At 36.9% G+C, this 17,767-nt stretch overlaps 1 protein-coding gene across 3 annotated transcripts in view; it reads left to right on the top strand.

Annotated features, from left to right (window-relative positions):
* The window catches only part of KMT2E (lysine methyltransferase 2E (inactive)), a 55,762-nt gene that overhangs the window by 19,106 nt on the left and 18,889 nt on the right, over positions 1-17,767 (top strand). For all 3 annotated transcript variants that reach the window (XM_064702876.1, XM_064702877.1, XM_064702875.1), the window contains 8 exons: positions 5,684-5,795; positions 6,167-6,396; positions 7,969-8,049; positions 8,223-8,281; positions 12,381-12,553; positions 13,563-13,601; positions 15,211-15,423; positions 16,811-16,941. In XM_064702876.1, coding sequence (XP_064558946.1) covers positions 5,684-5,795; positions 6,167-6,396; positions 7,969-8,049; positions 8,223-8,281; positions 12,381-12,553; positions 13,563-13,601; positions 15,211-15,423; positions 16,811-16,941 — 1,038 coding nt within the window. The remainder of the gene's footprint in view (positions 1-5,683; positions 5,796-6,166; positions 6,397-7,968; positions 8,050-8,222; positions 8,282-12,380; positions 12,554-13,562; positions 13,602-15,210; positions 15,424-16,810; positions 16,942-17,767) is intronic.

Genomic DNA, 17,767 nt, shown 5'->3' with positions numbered 1-17,767 from the left:
TTTCGAACTTTGAAGGAAAGTTTAAGGAGAACTCTAGAACAGCTTTTTAAAGGGATGTTTCTCTACTGTGCTTCCAGGTATATATGAGGCAATTCTAGGTTTGTGCCATTTATTTGAAGAGAACCAAGAATTTGCAATTCAAAAATTTTTGTTACAATAATTTTTAAAAGTTGTTTTATCTTTTCATATTATAAATACTCTTAACCTTGGTGCAGAAAAATTTTTAACTGTAGTGAAGCATTCACATTTCATTTTTTTCCTGTGCTTTTCTTTTATGTTTAGAGAAGGTCATGATTCCTGAGGTTGCTGACATTCCTTGCAGACACAGCATGTCATGCTGAAATGAAAATAAATAAATTTAGTTGTCAGTATAAACAAGATAGAGTTCACAGTGTGTTATTTGCTTGATACTGTGGCAGAGCGACCCAGTTAGGAGCTGCTTTTCTTCAGATGTTAAGTGGCTGTTACCACTTAGATTAATTCTTGTCATCTCTGCCGTACTCACACTGAAATGTGTGCAGCTGCATGATTGGTGTCTGCTGATTTAACAGCCGTGTCACTGTCACAAGAAGTGTGACACTGAGGTGTGTCCCTAATCTGCCAGCTTACACGGTTGTAAACCCTTGCTATCACAATCCGTGTGGCTTCCTTCTTTGTTCTTGTGCATTTTCTTGCAGAGGGCAGCATGCTGGATGTGGGGTGTATTAGTAACTGTCCTAGATGGTCTGTGAGCAAGTTCTGGGGTTTTCCCCGGAGGGAGGAGCTAGGATTTTTCCGCTGTGACTGGCAGGTCGGATATTGCTTCATCAGTTGCTGAAGCATGAGCAAACACAAGAATGGGGGAGTGGCACACTTGATTATGCAGCAGAAGCAGCTTAGGGAAAAGCTCTTTGTGTAGTGCAGTCTGCTAGTGCTGAAAGATTTTTCCTGATGTTTTGAACCAAGGCATAAGCCTATTAAAAAAGGGGATATTTTATATGATGAATAGTTCCACATATTTTAATAATTGTAGCAAATAGCTGTGTGTGGAGTAGCCTACTAAGAGGTTTAAGGATCTTAAAAATAGGGTGAAATAGTTTGTTACATGTACTTAAGTGGGGTCTCCAGATAGATCTTTGTGTCATTGTAGTCAAAACACACATAATTGGCCTTTATGACCTTACTAAAGATGGGGATTTGTGACTTCTTAGTGGTAAGGTCCTTGTAAGCAGAACAAGCCATTTCTGAAGGTTCACAAATGAAGCTTCCTGGCTTCAGAGAGTGCTTGTGGAGTTTAGAGTGTAAATATAAGCTACACATTGGGAAATGCCACTGATGATGCTGCTTTTCTGCTTATATCCATACATGTTTTTTAGGGAGAAGGCCTGTATGAGAAACCTCCCAATCACAGTGTAGAGATCACTGTGCTGAGTTCAGTATCCAGGAGAAAACACTGGTGCAGTCTTACCTACAGATAGGATCGGGCCAGCCTGTACTTGCAGGGCCTGCTGAAGGTGCTCAGGTAGCAGAACCCACTCCCTGCTAGAGAAGCAGTCCTTGGTTCTTGTTGTCTAGCTGTCATGTGTCTTTGGTTAGATGAAGTGTCTTGAAATAGAAAATGTTGTTTCTCATACAAAATATATTGTATTCTTTTGTCTGAGGTGGCCTTCAGCTAGATGCTGTTCAGGTGTGCTGATACAAACAGAAAACAAACCTAAACTACTTGAAAATTAGACCCATCAAGCTGGATTGTGGAAGATGGATGTTGCTGAGAGGTTGCACTTGGGGAGTTCAGACAAATGTTCAGGAAGTATTGTAGTATGCTTAGCTCACAGCCTAAAGCTTGGATACCCCATCTGCCTGTGAGCATTTTAGTGAGATTTTGTTTCCTGCTTGAATATCTGTATATTTATGGAAGTGGTTGATGGCCCCAAATTCTAACTGACTGTATTTTGGGTATTAGACAAAAATTGTGTGCTTTTTTTTTTCTTAATTTATTACTAAGTGGTCAGAAGCAAAACAGTGTTTAAAAGGAGTGGAGTGAGGGAGATGACATTTTAGAGACGAATTGGCTTCCTTTGAATCATTGCAGGTTGATTTCCTTAATACAGGTTAACTAAAAGTGTAGTGATGAGGTTTTGTAAATTTCCTGCTCTAGGGTGTTGCTTTTAGTTTCTCATTAATGCCATCTGCTGGCAACACGCAGAATATTTTGTTTCCATTTTAGAAATGAACGGTAGGAAATGACTCATAACATGAAGTTGATTCACTTGCTAAATGAAAATTCTCTCAAGGCTTTTTTTTTTTTTAATATGGACATCTTTGCTTTTTTAAACTGATTTTAGAAAATACTTTATCTCTGTTTTCAAGGTACAGGAATGTCTTAAAATCACTGCAGACCAAGATGTGCCAAGCTTTTTGTTTTGTTCACTGTGAACATTTTTCACAGTTTTGAATTACTGACCACAACGCTTAACAAGTACATATGATATTTTAGCAAAATACCATGGTCAGTTTATCACAGTAATATTTATTTATTTAGGAAATAACATTTTGATCAAGCTTCATATATACTGTGTTGCAATACAAACATTGTAGTTTGGATGAAAACCAAAAATACAATAAATATCTTTTAGTTATGCAGTAAGACAGCAGTTGTTTGAGGTGAAGCTGAAAAATGTGGCATGCTCAGAGGACTGACAGAATTAGTACCTCAGTCTCTGACAGAATTGGCTGATGTCCAAAATACAGGCAAGGAAAGCCTTACAGTGTTTTCACAGCTCTGAATGCTTACGTGTTTTCCTGCTGAAACCTTGCTTTCTGGGGTGGCTGTAAGAATGCCAGTGGTGAAATGAGGAGTGTTTGTCTGTAGTGCAGGAGTTAGTGCCTGGCTGCTTGAGCCCAAAAAATTGAAAACTTGATTTTTAAATGAGGTAGCATCTCATGCTTTAATCATCTGTACAATGAAATATTTTACCAAGAGGCATTTCTTCTCAAAGCTGTACAATTCTGAGATGCTGTTTCAGAAGAAGGCTTTGACCTTTGAACAGACAGGTGTATGGAGAGCATCTTTTCTGTTTGAGGTCAAGCACATGGTGGGCAAAACCAGGAATGATAAGGAATTCAGTAACCTGTTTGTCAGAGTTGGTTTTGTCTGTGGCTCTCTGAAGAATGGTGCTCATTCTGTACTGATTTATGGCATCTGTGTCACTTTTCTGTTGACTGTAGAAGAAATCTGTGATGGTTCATTTCTAGTTTAAGTGAATGCTCTTGGAGCTCCTTCCCTTAGTTCTTGGTTTGTTCCAGCCATTTGCAGTGGGTAAATGGAACAGTAACAGTTACATTCAGAGATCTAGTGAGCATCTGTTATGATTGAAAGTAGTGTCTGTGCCTGCATAAGCATTTAAAAAAGGTTTTACTGAAAGCTAATTGTGCTCCGAATTTTTTAATAGTTGCCTTTCTGTATCACCTGACTTTGCTCCCACCATTTTTCTGGTTTTCCTTGTTCAAGTAAAGATGTGCCTTTTTCTTAGTAACATTGTTCTCTGAATCTGTTTTATGAGTGTTAAAACAGTTGGTGATAAATGAATATTTTTGGAAGCTTTACACTTTTGCTTCCCACCACTGTTATGCCTGTAAATATTAAATTTTGTTCTCTTAAGTGGTTTATAAATGGCTGGAGTAATAAAAAATGGATGTAGGGTGTTGGGTGTATTGTCTTGCCTCAGATCTTGAAAGGGACCTGGACTATCTTTTTGATGACTTCTGTAATCAGATGATGAAATACACAACCTCCTTTTTAGGACACTTTCATTCTGGTATCTTTCACTGAATGTTCCTGTGTTTAAGTAGCTGGTATTTAGGTCATAGTAATACTTATTTTTAATGAAGGAAACTCTCCTAAATTAATCCAGCGTGGATTGTACCAGAATCCCCTCCTGCCTGTCCTTAGTAAGCCTTCCTGCTCTGAAAACAGAGTATTTTTCAGCATGACCTAGGTTGAGCATTGAGCACAGAGGGAATAAAAGTGCCTGTGCTGCTGCTTGTCCGTTCAGGAACAGCAGCAGAGGCCGTGCAGTGGGCAGGACATCCTTGTTCCTGGAGAAGCTCATTTCTGCCATAGCCATGATGGATGTGTGCCTGATGCCTCATTCGCTGGCATTTTGGTTGGCTGGGCCATCACAGGGATTACTGGAGCACAGAAAAGATGTGTGATTACTGCACAAATATGTTGGTAAATAGGTAAAAGCAAATTGGTTGGAATGGCACAGTTTTTTCATCTTTTGTCTTTATTTTAGTCATGAGCTTAAGTTCTAAGCTGCTTCTAGAAGCTAATTGTAACAGACTCCAAATAAAATTGTATTTTCAAGTTGTGAAAGCGTGTAAGAGAGTAACTGAGGATTTTTCTGCATTTATGAGGTAACAAAGAACAAGTGCTGTCAGATTTGGTTTGTCTTATGCTAGTCAGAAGTTGTATTTTTAATGTTAGTACTTCACATGATTTTTGTGCTCACATGTTTGTTCACTATCTCAAAAAAATAGGCAGCTGATGACTGTTGGAGACAGTAATCTTTTTAATTTTTTTTTTCCTTTGGACTGTAGAAACTAAAGCCCTCCCCCCAGAAGTGCTTTTACCTAGTTTCTTCTTAAACAATTTTATCATTAGGGTATTAAGCTCACATGGGAAAAAGCTCTTAAGAAGAAATGGGCCACCAAACCCATTAGTAGGACACTTTCAGAGATGTGAAAATACCACATTTTGTTCAGAAAGTTAATGATTAATTATATTTTTTCCAAAAAGTAACAAATGTAGGTTTCTGGTGTCCTTTTAAAACCAACTACTATTGCTTCATGGCACAGCAAAAAAGTCTCTGTTAATGTGTAAGAAAAAACCCCATCAGTATCTGTTTTAATTTAAGATTCAGAAACACCAAGTTTGTTTTAAAAATCAGCTCAAGGAATTAGTAAGATATGTGACAGGCAATAGAATTCACACATAACAAAAATAAAATTAGAAAACTGAACCAGACCTGATTTGTAATGTGAATCAAGTCCACTTCAGTTCTAAATGTTGATATTTTGTGGTGCCTTTTGTTTTGTTTAAAAGAAACCCGCATTAGTAACCTGGATTCATTTCTCTTGGTGTTATTAAATCATATGGTGCAGTGAAAATACTGCAAGTTATCTCAGTCATGCACACATGAACAACTGCTCAGGAAAGGCCGTGAAGATGTAATTTTTTGTGCTCAAATAGATCTTCCTGTTCTACTATTCCTTTATCTTTCTTGTTTTGTATTGCGGTTTAGTGCATATAAGCCACAGTTTGTATATTGGAGAAGGCACTGCCTTTGATACAAAACCTTGTCTTGCAAATTACCAGCTTTTTCTTTCTCTCTAGAGATAAATGAATAGAAGCTGCCTTGTTTAGCTGATTAGCCCTAGTTAGCTGTGCGCTCGTAGGAGCGGCCGGCGCGGCGGTGCCCCCTCAGTGCCGCTGGGTGTCGCTGCAGGGCTCGGTGGGGCTCGGGCTGAATTCCCTTCGGCAGCTTCGCTACCGTCAGGGCTTGGAGTTTGTTACTGCGCCCATACTGCTTTAACACAATCAGCAGGAGTTAATTAGAAGTTGTGCAGCAGGTACCTCCGGTTTATTCATATAAATTACATAGTAATTGCATTTGTTGTTCTTCTGTCTTTTGCCTTGCAGACCAGAATCTGTAGAAGCTAGCCCTGTGGTAGTTGAAAAATCGAACAGTTATCCACACCAGTTGTATACCAGCGGCTCGCATTCACACAGTTACATTGGTTTGCCCTATGCAGTAAGTTTTGTGCAAAGTATTCTGTACATGATACATTATGGAAAAATATGCTGGTTTTATCTGGAAAAACTGATTCATGCTTATCTTTCTATATCTTATTGGGAGTTGGGTAGGTCAGACAAAAATGGTCTGTCAGAAGCAGAACATAGTGCACTTAAATGTATAACATAGTTGAGAAGTTAGAAAATAAGATTGATTTGGGATAAAAAATATAAATACAAAATTTAAAATATTTTAGATATATAAAATTGGGATATAAAAATACAAAATCTTAACCTTTTACTAGAAAATTAAGAAGCCTGAAGTTCCTTGCTTGAATAGCCACCAGTGTATGGGCATTTACAATAAATTACCTTTTCACAAAATTCCAGGACCATAACTATGGTGCTCGGCCTCCTCCAACGCCTCCAGCTTCTCCTCCTCCATCAGTGCTTATAAGCAAGAATGAAGTAGGCATATTTACCACTCCCAACTTCGATGAAACCTCCAGTGCTACTACCATCAGTACGTCAGAGGATGGAAGCTATGGAACAGATATTACCAGATGCATTTGTGGCTTTACACATGATGATGGATATATGATCTGTTGTGACAAATGCAGGTAATGCATATTAAAATAACTTAAAAAGTAAAAATTACTGAAGGCTGCACTGAAAGTAAATGTAACTAAATGGTGTTTTAATTACGATGAGTCACAAAAAATTTCCTTCCATCAAAAAAGTGCTTGAAGGTTGTGTGTTTTTCTAATGGGCAAAATAGTCAGTTAAGGCCAGTAATTATTTTGTAATTTAATTCTGATCAGTCTTGACTACTCATGAATTTGGTCATGCCTTTGCTTGTGCATTGCTGCTTAATAAGGGTACACCTTTTTTCCCCTCTAGAAAGGATGTCTGTGGTACTCTGTCCCAAGTTATTTGTTAGTAAGGTAAAATGAAGACCCAGGCATTACTTAATGTGCATGTACTGAGTAATAAAACATCTTGGTGAATTATGTATATGTAAATCAAAGAACTTGATGGATGCAAAATAATGTGAAAGAAACTTCTTGAGTATTGATTTCTCTGTGCATGATCTTTCTGATTACTCTTCATTTTTCAAAGGATTTGGTTAATAAGTATGAAAAGACTAACCTGGGTTCTTAGTGGAGAAGCTGAAGTTAAATATTTAGACTTCTGAGTTTATGCTTAAGCACCTACTTGATCGCAGTATAGTAAGAGATTGCTTTTGAATACTTGGAATTGGAAAAATAAGAATATAAGTTTTTAGAGCTGATACATTTAACAGGAGAAAACAAATGTTATATTTCTACTCTATTAGCCTGCCTTTTTAAATTTGGTTAATGAATACTGCTGGATTTGTTAGATCTTTGTGTATTTATAAAACAGTAGTTATAGCTAGTTAAAATATTAATTTGAGCTCCATTCTTCTCTCTGCTTATGTAATAAGCTTGTTAGTAATTTCCGATGGTCCTAAGTTCTGATAATTTTGCTCATGATTTTGAAATGTATTAAGATGTTCTTCCAGCAGTGGAGCTGTAGGCAGTCACCAGTTAGGTAGAGTCTTTGTCCTTTGAAGAAGAGATTGTCTGCGAGGAGCTGTGAATTTACCACAACTCTTTCCAAGTGAGAAGATAACTCTTTTTGTGTCCCTCATCCTTCTAGCAATGTAGGGCTGAGTATAAACTACTGTTATAGGTTAGACTTCAGTCTAGCAAGCAGTCTCTTCCCTGACTCTGGGAAGAAGTTAAAGCTCGCTCTTTGCTGTGCAACAGTACTACCAGTTTTATAACAGGGTGTAGAAAAATGTGTTTCTCTATATAGAAATACTTTATGTACCCATTTCTAAAAGGGAATTGAATCCTTTTGTTTAAAACCAAACCTCTTGTTGCTATGTAAAACATAAGTCTTGTTACTGAGGGTATTTGTCTCTATCTTGTTCTCTGTTGTGATAATTTACCCTTTTTTTTCTGATGTTGGAGAAAAATTTCCAAGAGAGAAAACGAGTCAGCTGGCAGAGTGGTGGCAAAGATAGTGATTGAGATGTAGTTTTAAGCAGTATTGAATCTGAGTAAAGATGACAGTGAAAAAAAAAAGAGCAGCTTACTTTATGTATTGTGCATGCAATTTTTTAAATTGTTCTTTAAAGTTGGGATTTTGTTTTGATCTTTTCATAGTGTCTGGCAGCACATTGACTGCATGGGGATTGACAGACAGCATATTCCTGACATATATCTGTGTGAACGTTGCCAACCCAGGTGAGTAGTTTGGTTGATTTTGAACTCTAAAACAGAATGGAGCAGTGCACAACTGGTATTTTTCCAAGTATCTGAACATTTAGTTACTTTACTGTTTATTCTGTAATAATCAATGGGAAATGCCAGAGGTGTGTTTTAGTACTTAAATGTGCTGATTTATTTTCTAATTTCAGGAGTTTAGATAAAGAAAGAGCAGTGCTGTTGCAACGAAGGAAACGGGAAAATATGTCAGGTGAGTCAAATGTAAAGCTCTTTTCTTAGTAAAGGTGATAAAATAAGTATGAATTATATATTCAGACATGGTTCCTACAGTTTTGAGAGCCTTCAGCATATAAGGTTCAGTAAATCAATGCCTTTTACTTGATTGTATTTTACCAAGATAACATAGTATCAGAATTCTTGTAGCTCCACCTGTTTTATTAATGGTTTTCAGCACTCTGGGTGTTTTATAGCAGTGTGGAATAATTCAATCTGTTCAATAGTGATCAAGTTTCTTAATAAGCAATGTTGCTTTTATAATAACTGTAACTCCTTTAACTAAGGCGCTGAAAAAAAAGTGGAAAATCTTTAAGTTTCTTCTCTTGGAATGAGAGAGGATTTCTAAGTCTTCTTTCATTCTGGAAAAAAGTTTCAGAGAGAAATCCTAATTCTTACATGTTGGATGTAGATTGGGTGTTTTGGTATGGCTCTGGAGTTTTTTGGACAATGGGAGAAGTTGTTAAACCAAGTCAATATGATGTAGGTGATAATGATGTTTTGAGGGTTTTTTGCCTTTGATAACCAAGGTGGCATGTAGTGCAAGTACCCATTTCAGTCTGAGTATTTTATGCAAGTAGTTCTTGAACTTTGAAATCTTGAACAGGATTTCAAAACTCACCTGGCCTAACTTGTCAGGAGTTGTGTCTGGCCATTACCAGAGCGTGTTGTAGAATTCTTGGTTGACAGCTGGTACTTTCAAGCTCTATTACAGAAGTAATAACCTGGGAGGAGGTCATCTCCTAAATGTAACATGTTTTACTTGCAGATCATGTCTCTGAAGTAGTGGAGTGTGTGTGTGTGTATTTAAAGATTTCTTTTAAAATTACCATGTAAATATGGTCCTGCTTCCCATGTCATCTGGCTTCAGAGAGTCTGAGGGGTGTGTGGCACAACTGGGCTTCTTGGTGCAGTTGACACTTGGTGTTGTCTGCTACTAAGTTGTCTAAAGCCCTTTAAAGGTGTTAATGACCTACTTACAAAACCAGAGTCCTTTTTTGTTTTGTCTGTTTTCATTTTAACAAAACCAAGCTCAATTTATACAGTTTTGGTTGGCCTACTAAGTCAGTCAAATTTAAATTGTAAAAATTTTTGGAATTTAAAATAATTTTTGTTGATTCTATTGAAATAGTAGAACAAGTAGATTTATAATTCATTTGGAGTTAATGAGGTCACTGACTGCTCTGATAATACTGTGAGGTTGGACTTGAATTTTCATAACAAATAGGGGAAGTTGATGATCTGAGCTATTTAATCTCTTGGGACTTGCAGGCACACTATCTGATCACTTACTGTAAACTTAAGGGAAGAGAGATTAAAAATCTTAGGAGGTGCTGATGAGATCTTCCTTTGAAGTTCGTGTTTAACCCTCCTCAGTCTTGATCAGTGTTCTAAATCTGTTACATGAATTCAGTAGGAAAGGAAATACTAAATGTTAAGCCAAAGTATCAAAACAGTTGAAAAGAAAGGCAAATTCTGGTTCTCTTTAATCTAAAATGTGATCAAAGTGCAGTATTGATTACTGTGATTTATAATACATAACTTGAATGTCTATGCTTACACCTCTTAATTTCCATTTAGCTTGGGTGAGTGTTCTTTATGTTGACTGCTGTACAGTTTGGTTGGACTCAGTGATTTCGGGTATAAACTGAGATGTGTGAGACATTAGTAAAATGGGCAGTTTTCACAGGTGATTTCAAGTAGGAAAAGCGAAAGTGGCATCAATTTGAATGGATCTTTTCAATGTTTTAAATACTCAACAGAAGCAGAATGTTACTTTAAACTTAATTATTAGTAATTTACAGGGTTTGATAAAAGGTAGGACTGCATAATTTGTCTGCTCTGTGATGAATAAGTCTGTATATATAGGGCTTTTCACTTAAATATGAGAATTCTTTAGAGTAAAATGTCTTTGTTGTAAAGATTTCCAAAGAGTTACTGGTTTAACCTTTGGGTGAAACACAGCTAACAGTGGGGAGAAAGTAGCAGATCGGTTAGTTTGCTTCAAGAAAAGAGCTTTTAATTGAACATTTCACATGATAGAAAATTTTGTGTGTTAAGCTTTCATGTGTAACCACATCATCCTTTTTCTGGCAGTGTTCTTAGCCCATTCTTCTGGGCCCTGTGGTTGTATGAGACGGTGTTGATTTTGTTTTTCTGGTATAAAAGTCCAGTTCTGGTGCAGCTCAATGTACAGTGCATTACTGACTATGTGAACTGAGCACCTTTGTCCAGCCAGTACTCCCTCAGTTGTGTACTGCATGTTTTGGGCTTTGCTGGGAAGTTTGTTTTGGGTTTTTTGTTTTTTTTTAAGATGAGATATCTCAATGTATAACATAAACAAGGATGTTGCTTCAAGCTGTTTGGCCTGGAAATTGCTGCTATCAAGATCACTTGCTGCTTACAGATAAATGAATCTGGGCCCAGAACTTGTGAAATTTGGAGAGTTTGTGTCTTTGCTTCTGACATGCAAACTCAAGATCTCCCCTTAGTGTGCTTTACCAAGGCTCTTCAAAGAGAAAGCAGGTTATGTAGGTTAGAGAGGAGTGTCTCAAAACAACTCCATGTAATTATGTGTTCAGCTGAGGTGATTATTTTTTACAGTAAGTTAGAGCACAGTGCAGACAGCAATACTGAAATGTTGCTTTCCTAAGGAAAACAGTGTTTTGTGGGGTTTGGGGCAAGGGGAGAGGTGTGTGGCTGTGATGTCATGATTCTGTAGGCACTAGTGTATGGACTACAGCCACTGACAATTTTAAGTTTTTATTTCCCAGGCATTGGTTATTCTGCTATTTATTCTTCTTTGATTAGACGTTTCTTCTTTTCTTGTGCTTTTTATGCTCATTTAGAAAATATTCTCAGCAGAGATGTTAACAAATTCAGTAAACATCATAAATTCCTAGCTTATGAAATATAATTATGTGCCTGATAAGGTGTTCAAAAGAATAACCATGATGGTAAGATGGGATTGTTTGCTATGCACAGAAGAATCCTGTTAAGGAATGTTGTGAGCAGGAAAAATCCAGAGTAACCAGAGTAGCTGGAGTTCTTTATTTAGTAAAGAGGGTTTTGAGAATTAGGACTGCTGAGTGCACTGATTAAAGCAACATCCTTCTGAGAGCAGAAGGAATGTTTTCTCTGCTCTCGTATTAAGTATTTGTAAAGCTTGCTTCTGTGCTGTGTGAGAAAGTTTTGCTTAGTGTTAAGTGTATTTATTGAATGCAGAATATTTGGAAAAGCTGCTAAAATCTGAGAAGCCTGTACTGAGCACATGCAAACAACAGTCTCTTATCTGTGTGCATCATCTCTCTTCCAATCCTCCCCATCCTTCACAGCCTTTCATCTTGACAGAACTAGGGTAATCCTGTTTCAGGTCAGGATATGTGTTTGGCTGACATAAATGCTGATGTATGCTAGATTTCAGGCTTTGGCCTTTAGGTCTGTGAGAGCACAGCACAAAGAAAAAGTATCTGTCAGTTTATGTCTGATCATCTCTTTTCCTGAGTAGCAGAATGTTACTGGTAGGGGATTTTGAGTACAAAAGGCTTTTGGCTAAATTGACGTATTAACCCTGAAAAAGGCACTTGACAGTGCAAATTGCAGCTGAAATAGTTGATTATGACTATGACATGTGATTAATTAATAGAGCTTCACAGGAAATGCTGGCCAGTCATTAATTTTAATCCCTTCCAGAATACAGTCATCTGAGGGAATCCAAATTCTGGATTACAAGTAAAAGCTATATATCAGTAAATGTGTTAACAGATTTTTTTACCTTTTTTGTTCTGGTTCTAATTTTGCTTAAAATGATATATGGTCATTAACTCCATTCAAAGAATGGAATTTAATCTGGTACCTTTTTCTTACCTTGCATTACAAACCTGTCTTAATTACCAGTTTCTCATTGGTCCTTCATTTTCATGCTGTTGCAACTGTTGGTGAATTTTGCATATGAGTGCTTGTAGCATTTGTCATTATGAATTTTTGTGTTTTGGAAGCAGATGTAGAGTAACTAGTAAGTGTTCTAGTGTTCTTTCTGCAGTACTTGATTATTTAGAGTATTCTCTGTTTTCAAGATGGGGACACCAGTGCAACAGAGAGTGGTGATGAGGTTCCTGTGGAACTGTACACGGCTTATCAACACACACCAACGACAATTACTTTAACTGCTACAAGAGTTACAAAAGTCAATGATAAGAAGAGGAAAAAAAGTGGAGAGAAAGAACAGAACATAGCAAAATGTAAAAAAGTAAGTGAATATAATTTCTCTTATTACTTTGTGTTATAATTTATAGCTATGTGACATTTCTTACCAAGAGACACTGATATAAAAATCAGGCTATTTTACTACCTGGGTTTAGCTTGAAATATATTACTCTGCAGTAAATTAGTGTCTTCCTGGGTGCCTGACCCCCACGAGTCCTCCTTATTTCAAGTTAATATATCCTGCCTGGGCATGTTCAGTTTTATAATGGAGGCAGAATCTCCCCACAGGAATTGCATTTACTGGACCATTTTAAATAGTTAGAGGTGGTGCAGAACAAGCTTTGGGTTACCCAAAGAAGAGTTCCTTGGAAGTCTTCATTTGTGGTGGTTTTAAGTACAGAAGTGTTTGCCATCGGTTGTCCTGATGTGACTCCATTTATTTGAGTAGAAATTGTTTAGAAGTGTGCTGTCAGAAAGCTAGCTGCTAAACTAATTAAAGTAAAAAAATAATGACATTATGCTGTTTAGCTGCAGTTGTACAAACAGTATTAGGTGAAGACAAAACATATGGGAGGAAGTAAAGTACATGAAACTTCCTGAACAAGTGGTTTTCATGGGTAATTTCCTTGGCTTGGATGAGAATTTTGTTCTTTAAAACTTCAAAGTCAGAATAAGTTATTGATGTCTTTTTTGCTCTCTTTTGTAAAACATTTCCTTTTGATTGAATAATTCTCAGTACAAATCAATTGCCATGTATTCTTCTGTTACCTCTGATATTTTAGCTTGGATTCTGAATTTCTGGAGAATCAAGTTGTAATGTGAGATAAAGGTAGAGGTACCTGACTACTGTGCACTTAGTTAGGAATGCTGAATGCTTTTAAAATACATTTTGTGAGACATAACCTCTTACCTTCTTGAGATTTCAGCATAGTTTGTTCTTTTCTTTTCATCTTTCGTGTTTAATTGAAAAGTTGTTCATTAATAGGTTTTCAATTCTTTAAGAGATTTTTGTATTTCCTCCAGTGAATATGAATATCTTAATTTTATTCCAGGCATTTCGAGAAGGATCCAGGAAGTCTTCAAGAGTAAAGGTAATGTGATTTTGTTTGGGTTTTGTTTCATACCTTAACTGTATGTTACTTAAATAATAAGCATCAAGAATATAACTGGGGCTGTACCCTAAGAACTATTCTCTCTTGGTAGCTAATATATTACATATGCATCATAGTGATTTTAAATTAAGGCATGAGCACTACATCTCTGTCCTCTGAAATTAACTGAAATAATTAGTGCAAATTTTTGTTTCAAGAGCCAGTGGATTAATTGGGGCTCATGTGTGCTGTGCAAGGGAGTAAAATTGAGTGAACGCTTCATTTAAATTTAGTGGCTCCAGCTTTTCATAACTGTTTAGCAGCAAAATAATGAAATAGCTGTATTGAATTTGAAAGCTAAGTTAGTGGTTCTGCTCTGTCAAACCTCCATCTACACCTGGTGGGACTCTGTATATCTGGCAGGATTTTAATCACTGGTACTGGCATAGTCTGAGGGAATTGTATTGGGATGTCTGCTTTGTAAGATTTAAATGTTACAGTAGTCTTTAAATTTTCTGTGACATAAAAATGTGCATGGTGTGAGAACTAGGTATTTCCATGGTTCATTCATACTTGGAATATATAAAAACAAGTGGGATGCAATTTATGCTTCAAATGTATAAGATGTGCCTTGGGAAACAGTGAAGATGGATTGGGGAAGAAAAATCTCTAATTTTGTGGGGCTTTTTCAATATGGCGCTTGTTAAGGTTCCATTGTTTTTTCATGGTTGTCTTAGCATCACAACTTTGAAATGCTGTTTGTGTGTATGGTTTTCTTCATGCACAAAAGAAATGTAACCAGGTAAATTGAATTGCTGAACTACTTGTGTTTTATTAATGTTTAATAGTGTCTCTGCTCAGGTGGATAGAAAAGGGAGCGTTGGCTGGCTGCTGCTGTCCGTAAGGAGCTTTGGTTGGCTGCAGCCTGGCTGCTGCTTGTGAGGTCTGGAGGTACAATGGCACTTTCTTTAAAAGTGAAAGGATCTGAAGCACTGCAGAAGGAAATTGTATAGTGAGGAGCAGATAAGGAGGGAAAAATTTGATGTGCAAAGCCTGTAATGTTAGAGTCACAACCTTAATGTAGCAGGTGTACGGTTAGTGAAGTTTAGTAAGTTATGCAGCAGAAGAAAAGATACAGCATGATCTTTGAAGTTGAAAGGAGAATGAATATCAAGTCTGTGTATTACAGGATAAAAGCTGGAGTTCTCTGTATTTGCATATGTTCACAAAAGTTGAGTGGGCAGGGAGACCTGACCCTCCAACTCCTGCACTTAAATTCGTGATGCAGTGCAGTTGTGGGAGGAAACAATGTCACTCTCCATTCTCATCCCACTGAGAGCAGGAGTCACTGTTGAGGAGGGAAAGCATTCCTGAACTTGGGTGATACTTACTAAATAATAAAATTCTTGAAAGGACAAATGTAATGGGACTGAATTTAACTCAATGTTTTTAAGTAATACAAAGTTTTATACTAGACTTGCTAAAGAAACCCAACCCGTAAAAAGTGGCATACCTTTGCCCATCAGTTTGTGTCTTGTTTAAGAATTTTTCTTTTTTTTTTTTTTAATATCTTGCCTTCTAATATCTGGTGACTTACTTCAATTTTTAGGGCTCAGCTCCAGAGATTGATCCTACTGACAGTTCAAACTTTGGATGGGAAACTAAAATCAAGGCATGGATGGATCGTTATGAAGAAGCAAATAATAACCAATACAGTGAAGGTGTCCAGAGGGAGGCACAAAAAATAGCTCTCAGATTAGGCAATGGAAATGACAAAAAAGAAGTTAGCACCAGCAATCTGATTTTCAAACCTCCAGTAGAGGTAATGAGCTGTGCCTTGTTGTGTTACTGCATGCTGTGTTTGTGCCATGACATTAGATGCCTTAAAGAAACCCCAACCAACCAAAAATCCCCAAACCAAAAAAATAAAAAAAAAGCCACAGGGAAAAAAACACAAAAAAAGGGACTTCACATTTTCACATTCACTTTCTTTTCCGTGTCTCAACAGATTTGAGCATCAGAATTTTAACATATTTTTCAGATTTTTATACATTCTGTAGCACCCTGGTTATGTTTACATTTCCATATCATTTATCCTAAAAAGTAACTAAGGTGTTGGTTTCAGCCTGAATATTGGATTGTCCTTAGACTGTCTCTTGACACATGGTCAGCTTTAGTCAGCTTTGCTGCTGTTTCTGTGTGAGAGATACCTGGAGTTGTTAGAGTAGAAAGAACCATTGGAACTTGATACCCCCTACTTTGTGTATCGAGATGTTCATTGTCCACATTTTCCTTAAGGTGTGGTAAGTGTTCTAGATGTTCAATGGTGATATTTCTGATAGTGATTCTTTTTCGTCTCATCCTGTAATTTCTAATTTATGAAGAAATTGTGCAATGCTTTTTCCTAGCCATATTTATCAGTAACTTACCAGTTACTTATACGCTTAAAATCAGAGCCATGTAAAAAACTTAGCATTTTGTAGCAGAAATCTGGAGGAGTAGTTACTGTAGCAGATTAATGGAAGCATCTTTGCTTCTTTTTCTCAAAGACCATCATGGCATATGGGACACCCTCCTTAGAGGATTATCCCTACTTACAGAGCCTTTTGCCTACATAGAGGCTACTTCCTTTTTCATTGGTGATGGCAGTTATGAGAGGTGTGAGTTCACTAATTGCCAGGGTATGTATTGGTTTTTAATTAAAGCCATCCTTCCATCTAAAGATATGAAAATGAATTTGGAAACTCTGTCAGGATTCTTTTTTTTTTTTTTCAATTATTATGTTATTTCCCTGTTCTGCTTTTTCTTTAATGAGTTCTGAATGTCTGCATGTTTTGTTTTGTTTTGTTCAAAGGAATTGTAGCTTTTTGAAAGTGTTGTGCAAAACAACGCAGCAATTCATCCTAGTCATGTTGAGAGTTAAGTGCACTAAAGGCTATAGTACTTGAATTGTAAAAACATGAATATGTTGGTTTTTAGCCATGTCCTGGAGAGCTAGGGCCAAAGCATTCCTTGTGTCTAAATTGATAACTAGTGGCATTGCTAGGTGAGCAAGACACCTTGGTCAGTTCAGTCTGGAGGTTTAATTACAAAAAGAAGGGGCTTTTTTAGTTCATATAAAATTGTTTAATAGTTGTGAAAATATAATATGCTATTAATGGAAAAATGGTAGAAAGTAAAAATTCATAAATGAATCTATGTCTTTACAGAGTTATGTGCAAAAAAACAAGAAAATTTTAAAGGCTGCCAAAGACTTGCCTCCTGATGCACTTATTATTGAATACAGAGGAAAGTTCATGCTGAGAGAACAGTTTGAAGCTAATGGATATTTCTTTAAAAGGTTTGTTCATTCTTTATATTTCAGTCAAGTGATTGTTAAAATGATGCTTGCCAAACTGTTGCTTCAAGTACAAGTGGATCTTAGTTACCAGCAGTGTCTTGTATTTTACTTTGTGTGATTAAAAGTAATGACAGCTGGAACCTTTCCTGTCCCCTTCTCTTCTGGGTATCCTTACAGATTTATTCAGGAGCTAGTTTTCTCTTTTTTGTTCCTCCCTGATTATAGAATTCCTGCATGCTCAGTTGGGTAGGAAAAAGACAGGTTCTGCCATCATAAAATAATGAGTATATTAATGGTAAAGGCTTTATCTTTTGTGAGAGAAATGGATTCTAAGTCCACAAGGCTGAGAATGAAATTGGACACAGGTGAGCTTGGGGCTGTTTTACTGCCACAGTTCTCTAGTTAGTTTACTGAGCAGTGTGTGGCTGCTTCCTTCTTCCTGTGGGTTGGTTTTGATGCTGCCACTAACTGCATGAACACACCTCCTCAGAAATTTGCAGAAGGCCTCTTGAAGGAGATGGAGCTTTTGCTCAGTAAAGATACAAGATTCCTTGGAACTTGGAATAGCAGAATTTAAAGTATGACTTCATAAAGTATTTGGAGGCCCCTTTCCTTCAGGAGGGTTGGTGCTAGTGATGCTGCAGGTGTTAGGCAGGGATGTGGTGGTCTTACTTATTTAAGTTTAGTTATTACTAATTACTGTATTACTTATTTTAGTTTTTTTATTTAAAAAACTATTCTATGTGGTGTATAAATTTCTGAGTTTCATTTTGGGGCGTGTCATAAAAAAAGTTTAAGAAATTTGAAAAACTTTAACTGTGTGTCT

The sequence above is a fragment of the Zonotrichia leucophrys genome, chromosome 1A (genome assembly GCF_028769735.1).
Source record: "Zonotrichia leucophrys gambelii isolate GWCS_2022_RI chromosome 1A, RI_Zleu_2.0, whole genome shotgun sequence".
Taxonomy (NCBI): domain Eukaryota; kingdom Metazoa; phylum Chordata; class Aves; order Passeriformes; family Passerellidae; genus Zonotrichia; species Zonotrichia leucophrys.
This window is presented reverse-complemented; position numbering and strand designations above follow the sequence as displayed.